This window comes from Gadus macrocephalus, chromosome 15 (genome assembly GCF_031168955.1).
Source record: "Gadus macrocephalus chromosome 15, ASM3116895v1".
Classification (NCBI taxonomy): domain Eukaryota; kingdom Metazoa; phylum Chordata; class Actinopteri; order Gadiformes; family Gadidae; genus Gadus; species Gadus macrocephalus.
The window spans coordinates 21,368,406-21,384,990 of NC_082396.1; the positions used below are offsets into that span (position 1 = coordinate 21,368,406).

At 44.9% G+C, this 16,585-nt stretch overlaps 1 protein-coding gene across 6 annotated transcripts in view; it reads left to right on the plus strand.

The window, feature by feature from the left end:
- The window catches only part of cfap36 (cilia and flagella associated protein 36), a 35,885-nt gene that overhangs the window by 17,600 nt on the left and 1,700 nt on the right, over nucleotides 1–16,585 (plus strand). For 3 of the 6 annotated variants that reach the window (XM_060074007.1, XM_060074010.1, XM_060074012.1), the window contains 7 exons: nucleotides 8,595–8,709; nucleotides 8,960–9,047; nucleotides 11,126–11,252; nucleotides 13,459–13,591; nucleotides 14,195–14,355; nucleotides 16,042–16,203; nucleotides 16,469–16,543. In XM_060074007.1, the coding sequence (XP_059929990.1) occupies nucleotides 8,595–8,709; nucleotides 8,960–9,047; nucleotides 11,126–11,252; nucleotides 13,459–13,591; nucleotides 14,195–14,355; nucleotides 16,042–16,203; nucleotides 16,469–16,543 (861 nt within the window). The other 3 variants (XM_060074008.1, XM_060074009.1, XM_060074006.1) reach the window with 3 other exon arrangements.

The following is a 16,585-nucleotide window of genomic DNA, read 5'->3' on the forward strand; positions in this document are numbered from 1 at the left end:
TGGAGCAAAACGGTTGATGTTTCTCTGTGGTGGCATAACAAGAGCGCAACGACCACTCAGAGCCAACACTATTCCGCACCGAGTGACATGATACAGATATGAGGATGACAATTTAAAAGAAGGTTGCTGTCGGGCGCTTCTTTCCGATGCACGCCGTGCTTCCACTGGAACTACAAGCTGCTGCCGCTTCAGTTGCGCAATACTTTCGGCTCTGCGCTCTCGTTCAACAGTGGGCAGCGGGCTTCAGATCGGGCCAGCACCACACCAAAGAACACAGTCTCACTCCCTACTCGTCAAATGTGTGACGCATGGCCAAGAATCCCTGGCGTCAATTTCCGACGAAAAATGGGTACCTTTTGCGTCGTTTTTCAACGAGGGGCTCAATCAGATAGACATTCATGTTAATCCCTCACCGTGGGATATAGACGAAATGAAATCAATGTCCATCAACGGTGATGCCGTCACGTTATGCAACTATTGATTTGTTTGACATGATCTAAAAATAAAACAACGCAGACCCTCAGAGCCATCTACCTTAGGTTACTTTGATCTTGCATCATTTTATTCAGCTCCGGTGTTGGTAACGTAAGGTAAAACAAATCATAATAATGACGATGATATAATAATAATTATAATAATTTAATATTTATATCACTTTGTGTATCTGGGCAACCCAGTCGCCAAAAGCATACTTTGACAGTATACGTTTTCGTGAACACTGGATTACGTCGCATAAAAAGTCACATAAAATAGCGTGGTATACATACAGTATCCGCGAGTAGCGCTGTGGAGGCGCCTGAAGAAAGCAAAACCAACAAAGTTATAAAATACATAAATTCCTGGTTATATACAAGACATAAATTATAATTATTTGGAAACTTCCTATCGCTGCCAGTACGGTGAAGGTGACAGTGATGCAGGGTTGCAAGCTGCACGGGTTGTTTTAAAAACGGAGTCGTGGGTTTAAACCTCAAAGGCGCGGTTCGCGATTTTCTTGGGTACTTTACAAAACCCACCGCAGAAACAGTTGGGGTGTAATATGTATTGTATAATCTTTATGAAAACTCAGTCAGAACTATTAAACACCAGAGGATGGGCGGGGTTGGGCAGTGGACACACACACACACACACACACACACACACACACACACACACACACACACACACACACACACACACACACACACACACATCATTCAAGTTGAACATGTGTTTTTACAGTATAGAGTGTTGGAGGGATGTTGGCCGACCCGGAAGTGAGCGTCGCCCTGGGTTCCCTTGACATTAAGCCAACGGGTTTTTCCATTGGATTTTGGATGATTGCAGAAAATGCTGCATTTTTTAAGCACCTCTTCAAAAACTGAGAATAAATAAATAAATAAAAATAACGGTGCTCCAAATAACCAAATGTAAACCAATGCATTCTGAATGGGAATGTTTCTCCGATTTTTCCATGCTACACTGAACGAAATGTAAACCCATGCAAATAAAGGCTCCATGGTCATAATTTAAATATAATTAATCTCCTGAGTGTGTAGGGTATGTATTAATTTTTTTTTCCAATGGGGCTTCGTCCACGTCACTTGACTGTCATGGTTGCTATGGTGGTTGCTATCGACCGCCCCCTCTAATCCTTACATGGCTCTAAAAACCACGCGGCAAAGGAGCTGCCGTCAATTGTGTTGTTTTTGACGTAAACTAGGGAACGATGGTTAAAAAATAGACAGATATTCCAAGGTATCCTTAAAAGGCACGTTGGATGTTTTTATTTTTTCCAGTTTAGACTTCGTCTATCACCTATTTTTTAAGGCAAAACACCAAGCTCATTGATTTAACGAGGCAGGATTATTTGAAACAATTTATTAAATATAAGTGAGATTTCAGTCCTCCTGAGTTTGCTTCCTATTTATGTCTAGTGTACACCCCTACTGTCCACAAGCACCCCCCCACCCCCTCCCCATGGATTTGGAGAATTGTTGCCACGTCCCAGTGGTGGTGGTATCATATATATGAAAGAGGGCATTCAATTATACTACAATGATCAATTAGGAGGCCGGAGCCCTAAAGGAAGTGATGCAATAGGTGACTGATTCGAGAACAAGTAAGCTATACCTTGGGGTCTCTTATGTATCAAAGGGGGTCTCAAAGGACGCATACGCATCAACCTGTGGCTCCAGCCCTTCAGGAAATGACTCAGCAAGTGCTCCATCTCGTTGCACCTCGCGCATTGCCTAGTAACGGGGACGCTGGCGAGTCTAACGCCGCTCTGTATGGCTTGTTTTTATTCAGTATTTTTAATATTTCTCACAAATGCATTGAACATTTTTTATTTTTTTTTGGTCTTTAGTAGTTTAGCTAAGTTTACTAGTTATATATAGTCACTTTTCGCTATTGTGAATACACCAGTTTTCTTTATTTTTACGTGGTTTATATGTGGAGTCGTACAGTTGCTTGACAGTTGGTGGACGCTGTTGCCTTTTGAACGCTGCTGCTCACCGGTTGCCGCTTCTCACTCTGAACATCATTCTGAACATTATTTTTTCGCGATTTTCTTTTTCTTCATCTTACTAGTCTTTTTTTTTTTATTAGTTTTCTTTTGCTTACTTTCAACCCCTTCTGTCTGAAACCCTTCTGGACCTCGGATCGGACTACAATTCTCCCTTTCTACCCCTGGAAACTGGTCGCTAGCTAACCAGCTGGTGACCAGCTGGATGCTACCTGTCCGTGCCACTGCTGTCAACTGTCCGGGACCTGCCTGCAGCGCTGGGCCATTGATTAGCTGGCTGCCGGCTGTTTGACAGTTGGTGGATGACACACCAACTGTGACACACCGGTCCGCTGCCAGCCTGCCAGCTCTCCTGGACGCTTACCTGTGTCCGCGGATTGCAGTAAATCGCGGGGGACGCCACCTCCCTCCTACCGCTACCCGACAGTGTTCACCTGCTGGCCGGCTAGACTGCTGCTAACCCCCGGCGCCGTCCAACTGGCTTCCCCGTCTCCAGCGTAGCTACAACCGGCAAGCTCCACTCCTCTGCCTCTGCTGTGCTCGCTCTGTGGCTTTACCATAATCGCCTGGATCTACCGCTGGCTTACGCCGCTGCCGACATCACAGTCTGTGGATTTTTAACCTGTTCCTCTGGATTGCGCTATGTTTGACTCTCACGTCACGAGCGCATCTCTGCCTCTCCGTTACTCGGTAACGGAGATGTCACGTCTCCGGATCTTCTCAAGGACCCCCCCACCTCAGCTTGCATCCCACCATGACATTCTCAAACGACCAAAATACATCCACCGAGGCTCTGGACGGAATTTTCAGTACACTCACAACAGCAACAAAAACATCCGCTCCTTCTGGTCCACTGGGCCCCGCCCCCCTCCTTGCACAGCCAGTACGGTCAGTCCTGTCAATCACAGTGTACTGTCCCCTCTGCTCAAAGCAAACTGCTACACTCCACTCACCTGTCTGAAACTCTGTCTGCTGAACACCTGATCCCTCAGTAATAAGGCCCTTTTGATAAATGACTTTATTGTTGACCAGAGCCTAGACATTCTCTGCCTCACTGAGACCTGGCAACAACCAAATGACTTCTCCCATCTAAATGAGGCTGTCCCACCGGGTTTTTCTTTTATTAGTAAACCCCGGGTTAATGGGAGGGGGGGTGGCCTCGCTCTCCTCCACCGTGATAACATCAAAGTCACCACTGTCACAGTCCCCCATCACTCCTCCTTTGAATGTCTAGCTGTAAAACTAACAGGCCCCAAACCCACTATCATTGTCACCATTTACTGACCACCAAAACCCTCTGCTGTTTTCTTCAATGAATTCTCATCACTACTTACATCTGTATGTGCAATGTCCCCCACTGTTATCCTCCTTGGTGATGTCAACATCCACATTGACAACCCATCCTGTACTTTTGCTAATGACTTCACATCACTTCTGGACTGTCTTGGCATCACACAACATGTCACCCTCCCAACCCATAACAAAGGTCACATTCTGGATTTAATCTGCTGCACTGACATCACTCCCACTAATCTTGATGTCATTGATTGCCCCATCTCTGACCACAAAGCTGTACTTTTTGACATTCATACCCAACTACACAAAACCAAGGAACAACGGACCATCTCCTTCAGAAACATCAAACATATCAACACCACAGACCTCTCCACCCTGATCAGCTCCTACCCCAACCCTCCCCCAGCTTCCTCCCTGACTGACCTGGTGACTCACTACAATAACTGCCTCTTCTCTTCCCTCACCAACCTGGCCCCCCTGAAAACCCGCTCAGTCTCATTCACCCACACTGCTCCCTGGTTCACTCCTCATCTGCGCCAGCTCAAAGCCACTGGTCGTCGACTGGAGCGACTCTACAATAAGACTCAACTCACTGTGCACCGCCAAATGTATTCGGACCACCTCCATCACTACAAGAATGCCCTCAATGCTGCCAAAACCTCATACTACTCCAACCTCATCAACACTGGTACAGGCAACAGCAGAGTCCTCTTCTCAACAGTCAGCCACTTACTTCAGCCTCCTAAAACCCTCCCTCCAGACATTTCCACCACCCAATGCACTGCGTTCCTGGACTTCTTCAGCTCTAAAATCAACACCATTCACCAACAACTGGCCTCATCTCGCACCCCCTCTGATGACCCACCCTGAATGATCACCTCTGGCCAACCTCTCATCAGCTCCCTCTCTGACTTCACCCCAGTAACAGAACAGACCGTTACAGAACTCATCCGCAAAGCCAAAACCACCACCTGTCAGCTCGATCCTCTTCCCACCTCCCTTGTCAAAGCATGTCTACCGTCCATATCCCCCATGATCACCAACATAATTAACTCCTCCCTCACTACTGGTACCGTACCCCCAACTCTCAAGCTGGCTGCCATCACTCCCATCCTGAAAAAACCTGGTGCTGACCCAATTGACCTTAACCATTACCGGCCCATCTCCAATCTCCCTTTCATCTCCAAAACACTTGAAAGGGTGGTTGCCACACAACTACAGTCCCACCTTGACACAAACAATCTCCACAAACCGTTCCAATCTGGCTTCCATCCAAAACACAGCACTGAAACAGCCCTAGTCAAAATCACCAACGACCTCCTCCGTGCAGCCGACTCTGGATTACTCACCATTCTCATCCTCCTCGATCTCAGCGCAGCATTCGACACCATCTCCCACCCTCTGCTCCTGGACCGCCTGACTGGCATTGGGATACTGGTGCTGCACCAATTTGTTCAACTAAGCAACCACAAGTCTGGGTGTTCAGGTGTCTCACTGGGAGTCCCCCAGGGGTCAGTCTTGGGTCCACTCCTGTTCACCACTTACCTCCTCCCGCTGGGCACACTCCTCCGTCACCATGGGGTCCATTTTCACTGCTACGCTGACGACACACAGGTCTACATCTCCACCAAACCCACCGCTGCCATCCCCCCCACCTCCCTCATCACGTGCCTGGAAGAGATCCGGAGCTGGTTGAGCAGGAACTTCCTGAAACTCAATGGAAACAGGACCGAGGCCCTGCTCATCGGCTCCAAATCCACCCTCACCAAATCACAACACACCCCAGCTCCACTCATAATCATCGATGGATTCCCAGTACCCTTCTCCTCCAAAGTCAAGAGCCTCGGCGTCATCCTGGACAACACCCTCTCATTCGCACCCCATATTCACAACATCACCCGGACTGCATTCGGCCACCTCCGCAACATCGCCAGACTCCGCCCATCACTGACCCAATCCAGCACTGAAATCCTAGTTCACTCATTTGTCACATCACGCATAGACTACTGCAACGCCCTACTCACCGTAATCCCCACCAAACTCATCAACAGACTGCAGATCATTCAGAACTCAGCCGCCCGGATCATCACCCGCACCAAATCATCTGACCACATCACCCCTGTCCTCATCCAACTTCACTGGCTCCCAGTACACTACCGCATCCAATACAAAACCCTACCTACAAAGCTCTCCACAACCTAGCCCCCAGTTACCTCTGCGACCTCCTCCAAGAATACACTCCCTCCCGCTCCCTCCGCTCAACCTCTGCTGGACTACTATGTATCCCCACATCACGACTCACTACAATGGGTGCCCGGTCATTCAGCTGTTCAGCACCCAGGCTCTGGAACTCCCTCCCCCCACACATAAAACAGTCAGACACCATTACAACCTTCAAGTCACAACTCAAAACTCACCTGTTCAAACTCGCACACAACGTCTAACTGATCACTGATTGTTTGTTTTGTCTTGTTTTTGTTTTATTTATTTATTAATTAATTAATTAATTATTATTTTTCTACAATGTCTTGTTTGTAAACGATTTATGATAACTTTATGCTCTGTAAGGTGACCTTGGGTGTCTTGAAAGGCCCCATTGAGAAAAAAATAAAAAAATAATAATAATATAGAATACATACCCTACACACTCAGGCGATTAATTATATTTAAATTATTATGACCATGGAGCCTTTATTTGCATGGGTTTACATTTCGTTCTGTGTAGCATGGAAAAATCTGAGAAACACATTGTTTACATGTGGTTATTTGGAGCACCGTTTTTTTTTATTCTTTTATTTATTTTCCGTTTTTGAGGAGGTTACATTTTCTGCAATCATCCAAATCCAATGGAAAAACCTGTCGGCTTGTTGTCAAGGGAACCCAGGGCGACGCTCACTTCCGGGTTGGCCAACATACGTCATCCCTCCACCACTCTATACTGTAAAAACAAATGTTCAAGTTGAATGATAATGCATGAATTTATTCTTTATTCTGCACTATTTTTTGTTGTCGCGTGTGTCCACTGCCCAACCCCGCCCATACTCTGGTGTTTGATAGTTCTGACTGAGTTTTCATAAAGATTATACAATACATATTACACCCCAACTGTTTCTGCGGTGGGTTTTGAAAGTACCCAAGAAAACCGTGACCCGCGCCTTTGAGGTTTACACCCGCGACTCCGTTTTTAAAACAACCAGTGAAGCTTGCAACCCTGCATCACCGTCACCTTCGCCGTACTGGCAGCGATGGGGAGTTTCCAAATAATTATAATTTATGTATTGTATATAACCAGGAATTTATGTATTTTATAACCTTATTGGTTGTGCTTTCTTCAGGCACCTCCACAGCGCTACGTGCAGATGGTATACCACGCTATTTTACGTTGAAATGCAAAGTAATCCAGTGTTCACGAAAACGTACTCTGTCAACGTATGTTTTTGGCGACTGGGTTGCCCAGATACACAAAGTGAGATAAATATTCAATATTATTATTATATCATCATCATCGTCATTATGATGATTTGTTTTACTTAACGTTACCAACACCGGAGCTGAATAAAATGATGCAAGATCAAAGTAACCTAAGGTAGATGGCTCTGATGGTCTGCGTTGTTGTTTTTTTAGATCATGTCAAACAAATCAATAGTTGCATAACGTGACGGCCTCACCGTTGATGGACATTGATTTCCTTTTGTCTATATCCGACAGTGAGGGATTAACATGAATGTTTATCTGACGGACCCCCGAGTTGAAAAACGACGAAAAAGGTATTAATTTTTCGTTGGAAATTGACGCCAGGGATCCTTGGCCATGCGTCACACATTTGACGAGTAGGGAGTGATGCTGTGTTGCACCAAACGTACCTTGGGACCTCGGATCGCCCAAAATTGGTGCCCTAATAAATTGGGCTCCTTAACCCACTGCAATTACCCTGACGCTGCATGTAAATCCAGCCAAGTCACTGCAATCACACACACTTCACATACAGACATTAGTTCCTCGTTTATTTCCTATTGCAGTAAAAAAATAAAAACGGTGTGCATTATAACAAAAATATAAAGAAAAGATAAGATCCCCCCCTGACCTTGATATTAAGTGTGCTTAATAAATACATTTTATTTTATTTCCTTAGCATTTTACAGACCGATACAATGGATAGGGCTTTTAGTAAGGTCCACCACCGTTGCTTCGCTCCCCATAAAAAGCTACAGTCAGTGTTTAATGACGTTGATTTACCTTTGCGCATTTCCTATTCTAGGCTACTGTGTAAAATGTTTGTTAGAATTAACGATAAATTAAATTAATTAACGTTTGTATCAAGAAAGAAAGAACCAGTGAGTGACACTCTTATCCCGCGTTTCTTGCTTGACCGCGATCAAGCATCTAAGATGGATTGCTCTTTCTTGGGTCCTCGGATGTGAACACTGAATTTTGCAGTTGAATTTGGCATGTTTTTAAATATTCAACGTTAATTTTTTAACGTTGAATATTTGATTTTGAATTTTTTAACATTGAAAAATAAAGCTGAAAATGATTTATTGACAATTTTTTGACTTAAATTCAGAGGCAGAAAAAATCCAGATACGTTATTTCAATGCATACATATTCTGTGCTTAAAATTCAATGGCTTTTTATTTTCAAAATCTGATGGCACAGATTTACTTCCATATACAGGTCTTTGATCCTATAGTACAGGATGGATAAATACAGCTTTAGTTAGGATAGAAATATAAACCTAGAGTTCAACAGGCCTTTGACAAAGGAGGTCAGGTGTTGCGTTGTGGTTGTTCAGGTGGTTTTCCAGCCAGTCCTGGCCACCGATGACTTCCAGATGTTTCGCTCATTGATGGTCCAGAGAAATATGGAGCTGCAGTTGCAGGCGCTTAGGGTTATCAAGGAGAGACATGGTAGGACACACACACACACACACACACACACACACACACACACACACACACACACACACACACACACACACACACACACACACACACACACACACACACACACACACACACACAGATCAAGCAGAACACACACACCAGGAGATCAAGCAGAATCTATCTAATGAGTTGATTTGCAAGGAGTCTCTCTATCTTTGTCTCTCTCTACACGTTCCTACAAATTAGGTTTCATATGAGCTTTGTTGTTCTACAGGTGCTCTTCCAGAGTGTCTTACAGACGGTGCCGATGTGATGTCAGAGCTGGAGCAACAGGAGATGACGATTCTGCAGGAGGTTCTTAAGTAAGACCCAAACATATTTTAGAGCTGAAAGGTAGCTGAGTGTGAGTGCTTCCTGCACATGGGCATTGTATACGTCACCCTTATACTGTGTTGTTGCCTGCTGCTTCTCCATGAAGCAGAGCAGAGGACCCTTGGGCAGCCTTGACATTTGGGCATGGTCCTGGCCTATCCTCTCCAGTTTAATAGGATTCCTCTTCCTCTGCTGACCTGGCCAAGTGGAGCACTTCACAGCCAGCTAAGCTTCTTATGGTGGTGTGGTTCACGCTAAACTGGTAACTTCTAGCCACCAAGCAACTTGGTAGCTGCATGTGGGCGGGTGTGTTGCCTGCTGTGATCTGCCGCTCGATGGAGACCAAGAGTAGGCTGATCTGGGGCCAGTGAACTCTGTGTAAAAGAACATTGATCACTATAAGATTACCACTTTGTATGTCGTAATTCAATCATTTAAATTCAAAGTGTTTACCAACCAAAGTATTAAATAAGGATACAGCAAAATAATCAAACGAATCATAATTTTCAAATCCATAGCAAACATTGTCATTGCCATTGCATTTCATATTCATAGACTGACAGCTTTGATAAACTAGGCCCACTGGTTTTCTGTCAGACTGACACATTGGTGTCTTTGTTATTAGGCATGGTTCTCCTCAATCGTGCGTCATCATTATCCAACTGGAAAGCAATCCAATTATTTCTACCTAGCTCTGCGTTTTGAAGTCAAGTCCAGTTGGGCAGGATGCTAATCCATTGAAGGGGAACGGATAGCTCCCTCACCCCACAAGCCTATCTGAGGGACTGCACTCTTCAACACTGTTTCATCAGATGTAAACAAATGAAAACAGGCTGTAACCCTTTCGGGTAATAGCGCCCCCAAAGTACGACCTCTGAATGTGCTTGGCTGTACAATAACAAACAGACCGGATCAAGCAAAAGGTAAAGAAATAGGTACTATTTCTCCATAGTCTTGTCGGACATTGATAATATTTCAGTGGGATAACAAGCCCTCAGGTTTTGTGAATATGGACCCAGGACCCCCATATAGAGCACAATGAGCTCTACCATGAGTACCACGTGGGGGGGATCACTCCTCTTGAGTTTGTATTGTTCGGTATGGGGCTGCTAGTGGGTCAAACTCAGGCTCACCATTCCTTGGGTGTCCTGGGAGTCTTCACGGTCTGTTAACCAAGCAGGGTTCTCAGTTATTCTTGAAGTTGCCCATGTGCCCTTTTTTAATCAAGACTCATTCTATGGCAACAATCCTCAGTAGGATTTTAGACATTGGATTTTAGGATGTTTACACACTTCAAGTTAATTTACACATTGATAGAAATGGAGTGCTGAGAAAACAAAAGAGTTGTGACTGGAGAATCTGCTGACCCTCCGGATCATTACGCGGAACAGGCTAATAAAACACTATTAGAAGAGCTAAACTAGCATTTTCACTTAAGGTTATTCAAGAGCTACCTGCACTTGATAGCTATTGAGTGATTGTATGGGAAATAATGTCCCGTCATTTGAGATGTGAATGACTAATGTAATCTAACGCCAAAATTCAGATAGACTTTTATGTTGCTTTTCTATTGGCTAATGCGAAGAATGAAGAGTAGTAAAAAACATTTTTTTTTTTGGACTTATGGATTTATGGGATGCAATTCTTGGTTCAGGCAGACCCTTTGTCTAAAGTAACGTATGCATCAGTAGCCAGATGAATCTCGTTGTAGGGTTATCTTCAGAGAAACAAATTCAAAAGGGAAACGGATCAGTTTGGGTAGGGCGTAGGTGATGGGAGCCCAGTCCTCAGGTAAGGCGATACTCAACCTGGTTAATAGAGGAGCCATCGTCGTGTTTGGGCTGAGTGTGCTCAGTAAAGGTTCATAATTATGACCTGAATTTAATGGGCAGGAAAACCAATGTCCAGGGCCGCCTGAGCCAAAGCAGAGATCAATGTCTCTGTTGTACTGCTTCTGAATCTGAATCACTGCATAATAAAAATATCAAACTCAGTACTGTGCAGGTATCTCGCTGTAGAATCACAAACACGAACATGCCCCTCTCTTCTACGGTTTCCCTTCATCTAGAAAGTCAAAGGAGGAGTATGACGAAGGGCTGTCTCAGAGGAGGGTCGGCTCCACCTCGGGTCCCTGTTCCGGCAGCAGGACTCCGGGGGAGGCCCCAACCCAGAACCTGGGCAGCAGCCGAGCCCAGGTGAGCCCGGTGTGATCAGATTAGACAGATCCTGTGAGCAGTGTTCTGAGCTGGAGCAGGCTCAGGAAATTGGCCCCGGTGTCAGCTAACCAGCTAGCTTCTTGCTGCGCTCTGTCACCAGAGTATCCCACCACTTCAGTCAAAGGTGAACAGATCCTTTTGAATGGATCATGCAAAAGTGAGAGAACATACTAGCCAGCTGTGTGCAGGCTTCATAAGGGACACAGGATATTAAAGGGACACTGTGTAGGAATTACTCCAATCGAGTGGTCAAATTGTATATTACATTTAGTGCTCGCTTTTTCAAATGTGCGTTGCTACCTGGTTGCAGCTACGGTAAGCGGCATGTGCCAAGAAGCTATGACAACATGTCATCCAATAACTCATCAAGTTTTCTTTCGGTTGATGAGGTACGTTATTTCAAACAAACTTCAAACTGCATTGATTACTGTGAGCATGTATGAGTAATTACCCCTCAAGCAAGATAATGAATTATGTTGCCTCGTTAATATTGTTTTTTTATTGGTAACATTACTATGTCATAACCTATAGCATCAGTTAACAGCTTGACACCCAACAAACATTTCTTTTTTTTACTAGTGCTTATATTGCTCTACAACGCATGAACTATGTGTTAATTAGTAGTGATACATTCTTCATTCGTTTATCTTTCGATGTGCGTTCATTGTTAGAAATCATCATCAGGTGATATCAACGGGAGGGAGAGGACAGAGAGACAGTGGGAGGTAGCAGGCATGAAATGCAACCCTTATTCAATCAAATATAGCCTATGCTGATATCCACCAACGAGGCTGTTTTAACTATACGTGTTCTAGTGTTATGCTGCCTATGTAATGATTTAAACCACCATGCAATGAGAAAAGCTTGTTATTATGACAAAATTTATGTTATTATTTGAAAATCGTAATCCTTCATTAGCTCTTTAAAACTGGGAAAAGCTACCCCGATGTTTACCGTCGCTTTTTGAATTTGCCGGTCACGTTGCCTTTTTAATTCCCTTTTTCGGCGACGAGGATTCCTTCTCCTGTGGCGTGGCATCAGTATCATCTTGCATTATGAAAGAAAGTGCATTGCAGGCTTTCAAAGTGTCAAGCGTGTCTCCCTGAGCTTATTCTACGTTTCAGTTACGCTGGCTCTTAGCGAAAACACGTTTAGCCTGCTAGTACCACCTAGTGCCTTATGTCCCTCTTGGCTTTCGTTTTTCATAGACCCGGAAGGACATGGATGACTCCTTAGGACTTACCAGTTCTATTTAAATAATCTAACATAAATATAAGAAATTCTTCTCACAGGAGGATAATCTGATTATTGGCAGAGGTGATTTTATACCAATGAGGACATATTTATGAATTTATCATATTTATACATGGCCATGTGCGACTCTTTTTTTTATATTGCCATGGGCCCCCCCTCTGCCTTGGGCCCCCCCACAACTGTCTCACTTTCCCCCGTAGTCCGTCGGCCCTGCACACAAGTTTTGGAATGTCCAAAATCTTTTCAATTAAATAGTTATCCATAAATACAAACTTAAAACCAGAAGTATACAAGTAAGAATTTTTTTTATTTTATTTTTTGGGGCCCCCCTCAGGACTTGAGGCCCTACGCGCAGCGCGTAGTGCGCGGCACTGCTAATACATAATACTTAAAATGCTACACAGTGTCCCTTTAAGCCTGAACAATGTTTTAATCTCTTCCTTTCATTAGTTTCTGCCGAATAAAAGGAAATGATAGCCTACTTTAAATAGTAGTAATAGGTCTACATAATATATTGTGATGGAAATTTTAACGTGTGTGTGTGAGAAGTTTAAAGCTGAAGGGAAGGCCGAGAGCCATTGCAGATGCGGGTCGCTCCCTCTAGTCAATGGAAACACTTCCACGGTATTGAAAAAAACCTTGTTGCAATGGGTTAGTGTAAGCTAGTTTTAGTAGTTTTTTTTTTTTTTTTAGTAGCCAGTAGTAGTATACAAATCTTGTCTTAAAAGCCAGACATTTAGAACATTTAGGACAAGAGGTAAATATGGACTCAAATTGCCCTCTCCATGGTATGACCAGATTTGGCTTCCAGGGAACGACATTTAATGGTTTTGGCCACACCCCAAAATCTGATAGTAGTGAGTGGAGTCGAGACAGCGAAAAACCACCGACAGGCAGTCTGACGGTGAATGTGTGACGATGAATGAATGAGGGAACCCTGGTTTACTCCTGGTCCCAGGCCCCCAGAAGCCCCAGCAGTGGCAGAGCGGCCCTAAGAGAGGAAGCAGGGGTTCTCAACGATCCTGAAGGGACCAGCGGCCCCGCTGCCACCAAACAGCCCACAGGTACCTGAACCTCTAATGTCCCCATCGTCTTCTCTTTCTCCTGCTCCTCCAATGCTTCAACCTTTCTTCTTTATCCATTTCATATCGAATCATTTAGCGGACGCTTTTATCCAAAGCCACCTACAGACGATTCAGGTCCCCTTCCCTCTCAGCTCTAACCGGCCTCTCCAGCCCATTGACCCTGGTTCTGCGGCCCAGGAAACCGCCAAATCTCTTGCCTTGTTAATCATCTCACGTGACGCTACTAATCCAATAAAATCCGTGCGTTCCGACTTGAATGACACACACATTCTGAGGAGAAACACGAGACAACGTCAAAGAAATACGTGAAAGTAGACGGCGCAAACCAACTATTATTGAAGAATAGAAGCTGCCTTGTTCATTCTTCACACGGCAGCTCCAGTGTGTTTCATATGTTCTGAGACTGGCCATTGTACATCTTGATCAAGCTGGGCTCCACACTGGGAGGCTGCTTCTCCACTACCTACAACCCAGTATATAACCCAATACAGCTCCCGCCTCACCATGACCACCTGGACATGTGGATGAGGACGGACCAGATTTAACTCTTCAGTTCTCTCTGATGCCTGTGTCTGTCCAAAGCCTCCAAAGTGCTTCCAGTCGTCAGAGCACCGGTGAAGGGGGGCGAGCCCCCAGCAGACCCCTACCCCGGGTCCCAGGAGCAAGGCAACACTAAGCAGAGTTCTACGGAGCCAAGTCTGGACGATGCGCGCAGGGAGGCGGGCATCCCCAAGCCCTACACCGTGAGCCCCTTTCTGCTCCCTTATGGAGCCAGTTTCCTGCCATAATTCAAACCTGAAAAAAAAAGTTTCAAAGGCTTGTAAGTCTGGGTTTGAAAACTCAACACCTTGTAAAAAAGGTTTTGCAACACTGAAAAAAGAGATTATAACCTGAAAAAAAATTCAAACAAAAATTCAAACATCTGTAAACATGATTTTGTGTTCTATTTTATCTTCTTCATCATTTTCACCAACACAATTTCAAAGTTCAAACAATTTCACCAGCGCATTTGCAGAGTTTCAAATCTGGCACTGTTCTAACAGTGTATTTCATTGTTTCCCGGTTTTGAAACCTTGTAAATGGGATTCTGCAAACAGGTGTTCATACATTGAGAAATACGTTTTGAAAGGTTGAATATTTAGTTTTAAAAACTCGTAAAGGTGTACGTTTACGCCATTGCAACGTATTTTTTCAGAACTGACTTTTCAGCACTGACTTTTCAGAGATTTGACCACACAGGCGCAAGCTTAGTGTTCTGTCGCGCACTCGTTTTGAAACTCCTGACAATTAAATCTGAAGAAAAAAAAAACTTTCCTGGGGGTGGGACCATTTAGCTCTAAACCTATTGGTTGCTCTCGGCTGACGTACATTCCAATCACATGTGCCGTTCACCGGGCTGTGCGTGATTGACAGTGCTCTGCCGATGAAAATAATGTGATTGTAATGTACGTCAGTACATTCCAAGGGGTCAGACAACTATCATGCCGTCGCAGTCCACCGCCCAGACTCCCCCATCCGCCAACACCCGCATGGGGATAAGGGAGGGTCGAAGGATTTACACGTGCCGTTCTGTGCGTGATTGACAGTGCTCTGCCGATGACAAGAATGTGATTGGAATGTACGTCAATGCTGAAAAGTCAGTTCTGAAAAAATACGTTGCAATGGCGTAAACGTACACCTTTACAAGTTTTTAAAACTAAATATACAACCTTTCAAAACTTATTTCTCAATGTATGAACACCTGTTTGCAGAATCCCATTTACAAGGTTTCAAAACCGGGAAACAATGAAATACACTGTTAGAACAGTGCCAGATTTGAAACTCTGCAAATGCGCTGGTGAAATTTTTTGAACTTTGAAAATGTTTTGGTGAAAATGATGAAGATAAAATAGAACACAAAATCATGTTTACAGATGTTTGAATTTTTGTTTGAATTTTTTTCAGGTTATAATCACTTTTTTCAGTGTTGCAAAACCTTTTTTACAACGTGTTGAGTTTTCAAACCCAGACTTACAAGCCTTTGAAACTTTTTTTTTCAGGTTTGAATTATGGCAGGAAACTGGCTCCATACTCCCTCCCCCTGAACAACCAACGCATGTATCAGGAAACCAATGAACCCAAACAAGTTCAAACTAGTTTTTAAAATGTAATAAAAACCTTTCCTTCCCACACTTGTTTAAATAAACTGAGAAACACTAGTGTTCATTTGTAGTCTAGTTCTGCAGCGACCAGTTGAAAGGGGTGGAGGCCCTTGGGTTGAGGGAGGAGGCCCTGGAGGGAGGAAGCCCTGGTGGGCGGAGGCGGGGGAGGAGGCCCTGGGGTTGAGGGTGGCCCTTGGGGGCCGAATAGGCCCGGGGCGCGGGGGCCCTGGGGGGTTGGAGGCCCTTGAGGCCCTGGGGTGTACCTCATGAGCTCTGTGCTCTGGGCAGGAGCTGTCCGAGTCCCAGCAGCAGCAGGTCCAGCAGAGGGCCCAGTACCTGCGGGAGCAGAGAGACAAGCTGCAGGCTCTGAAGCGGGGACAGCAGAATGGCCGACAGACGGCCATTCCGGAGGAGAGAGCCCCTCACCCACCCCCAGCCCCCGTCACCCCGGTAACCACACCTTCAATACACACTAAATGTTTTTATGATGCCACTCGGCGCGGCATCTCAAGAGAGCCAGCAGTCACGCTGGACTCATCTGAGCTCTCAGGTCTCAAATGTTAGTTCCATATTCTCTGAATTAAACCCAGATTTTGAAGCATGTCCTGCTGTCATTACATCCTTGGTGTCCATCCATATTCCTCATATATTCTTCATTCTTATTATTTGCGTTCTTGCCCTTTTATAATTGCTTGGTCTGGCCCTGGTCTGTTAGGAGGCAGTGGGCCAGAGGAACGGGGCTCCTAGCCCACCTCCCCCAGCACCACATGCTCCCACCTCCAAACAGAAGGTGATCCTGGCCGGAGTGCAGTGATAGTTTAGTGTGATGGCC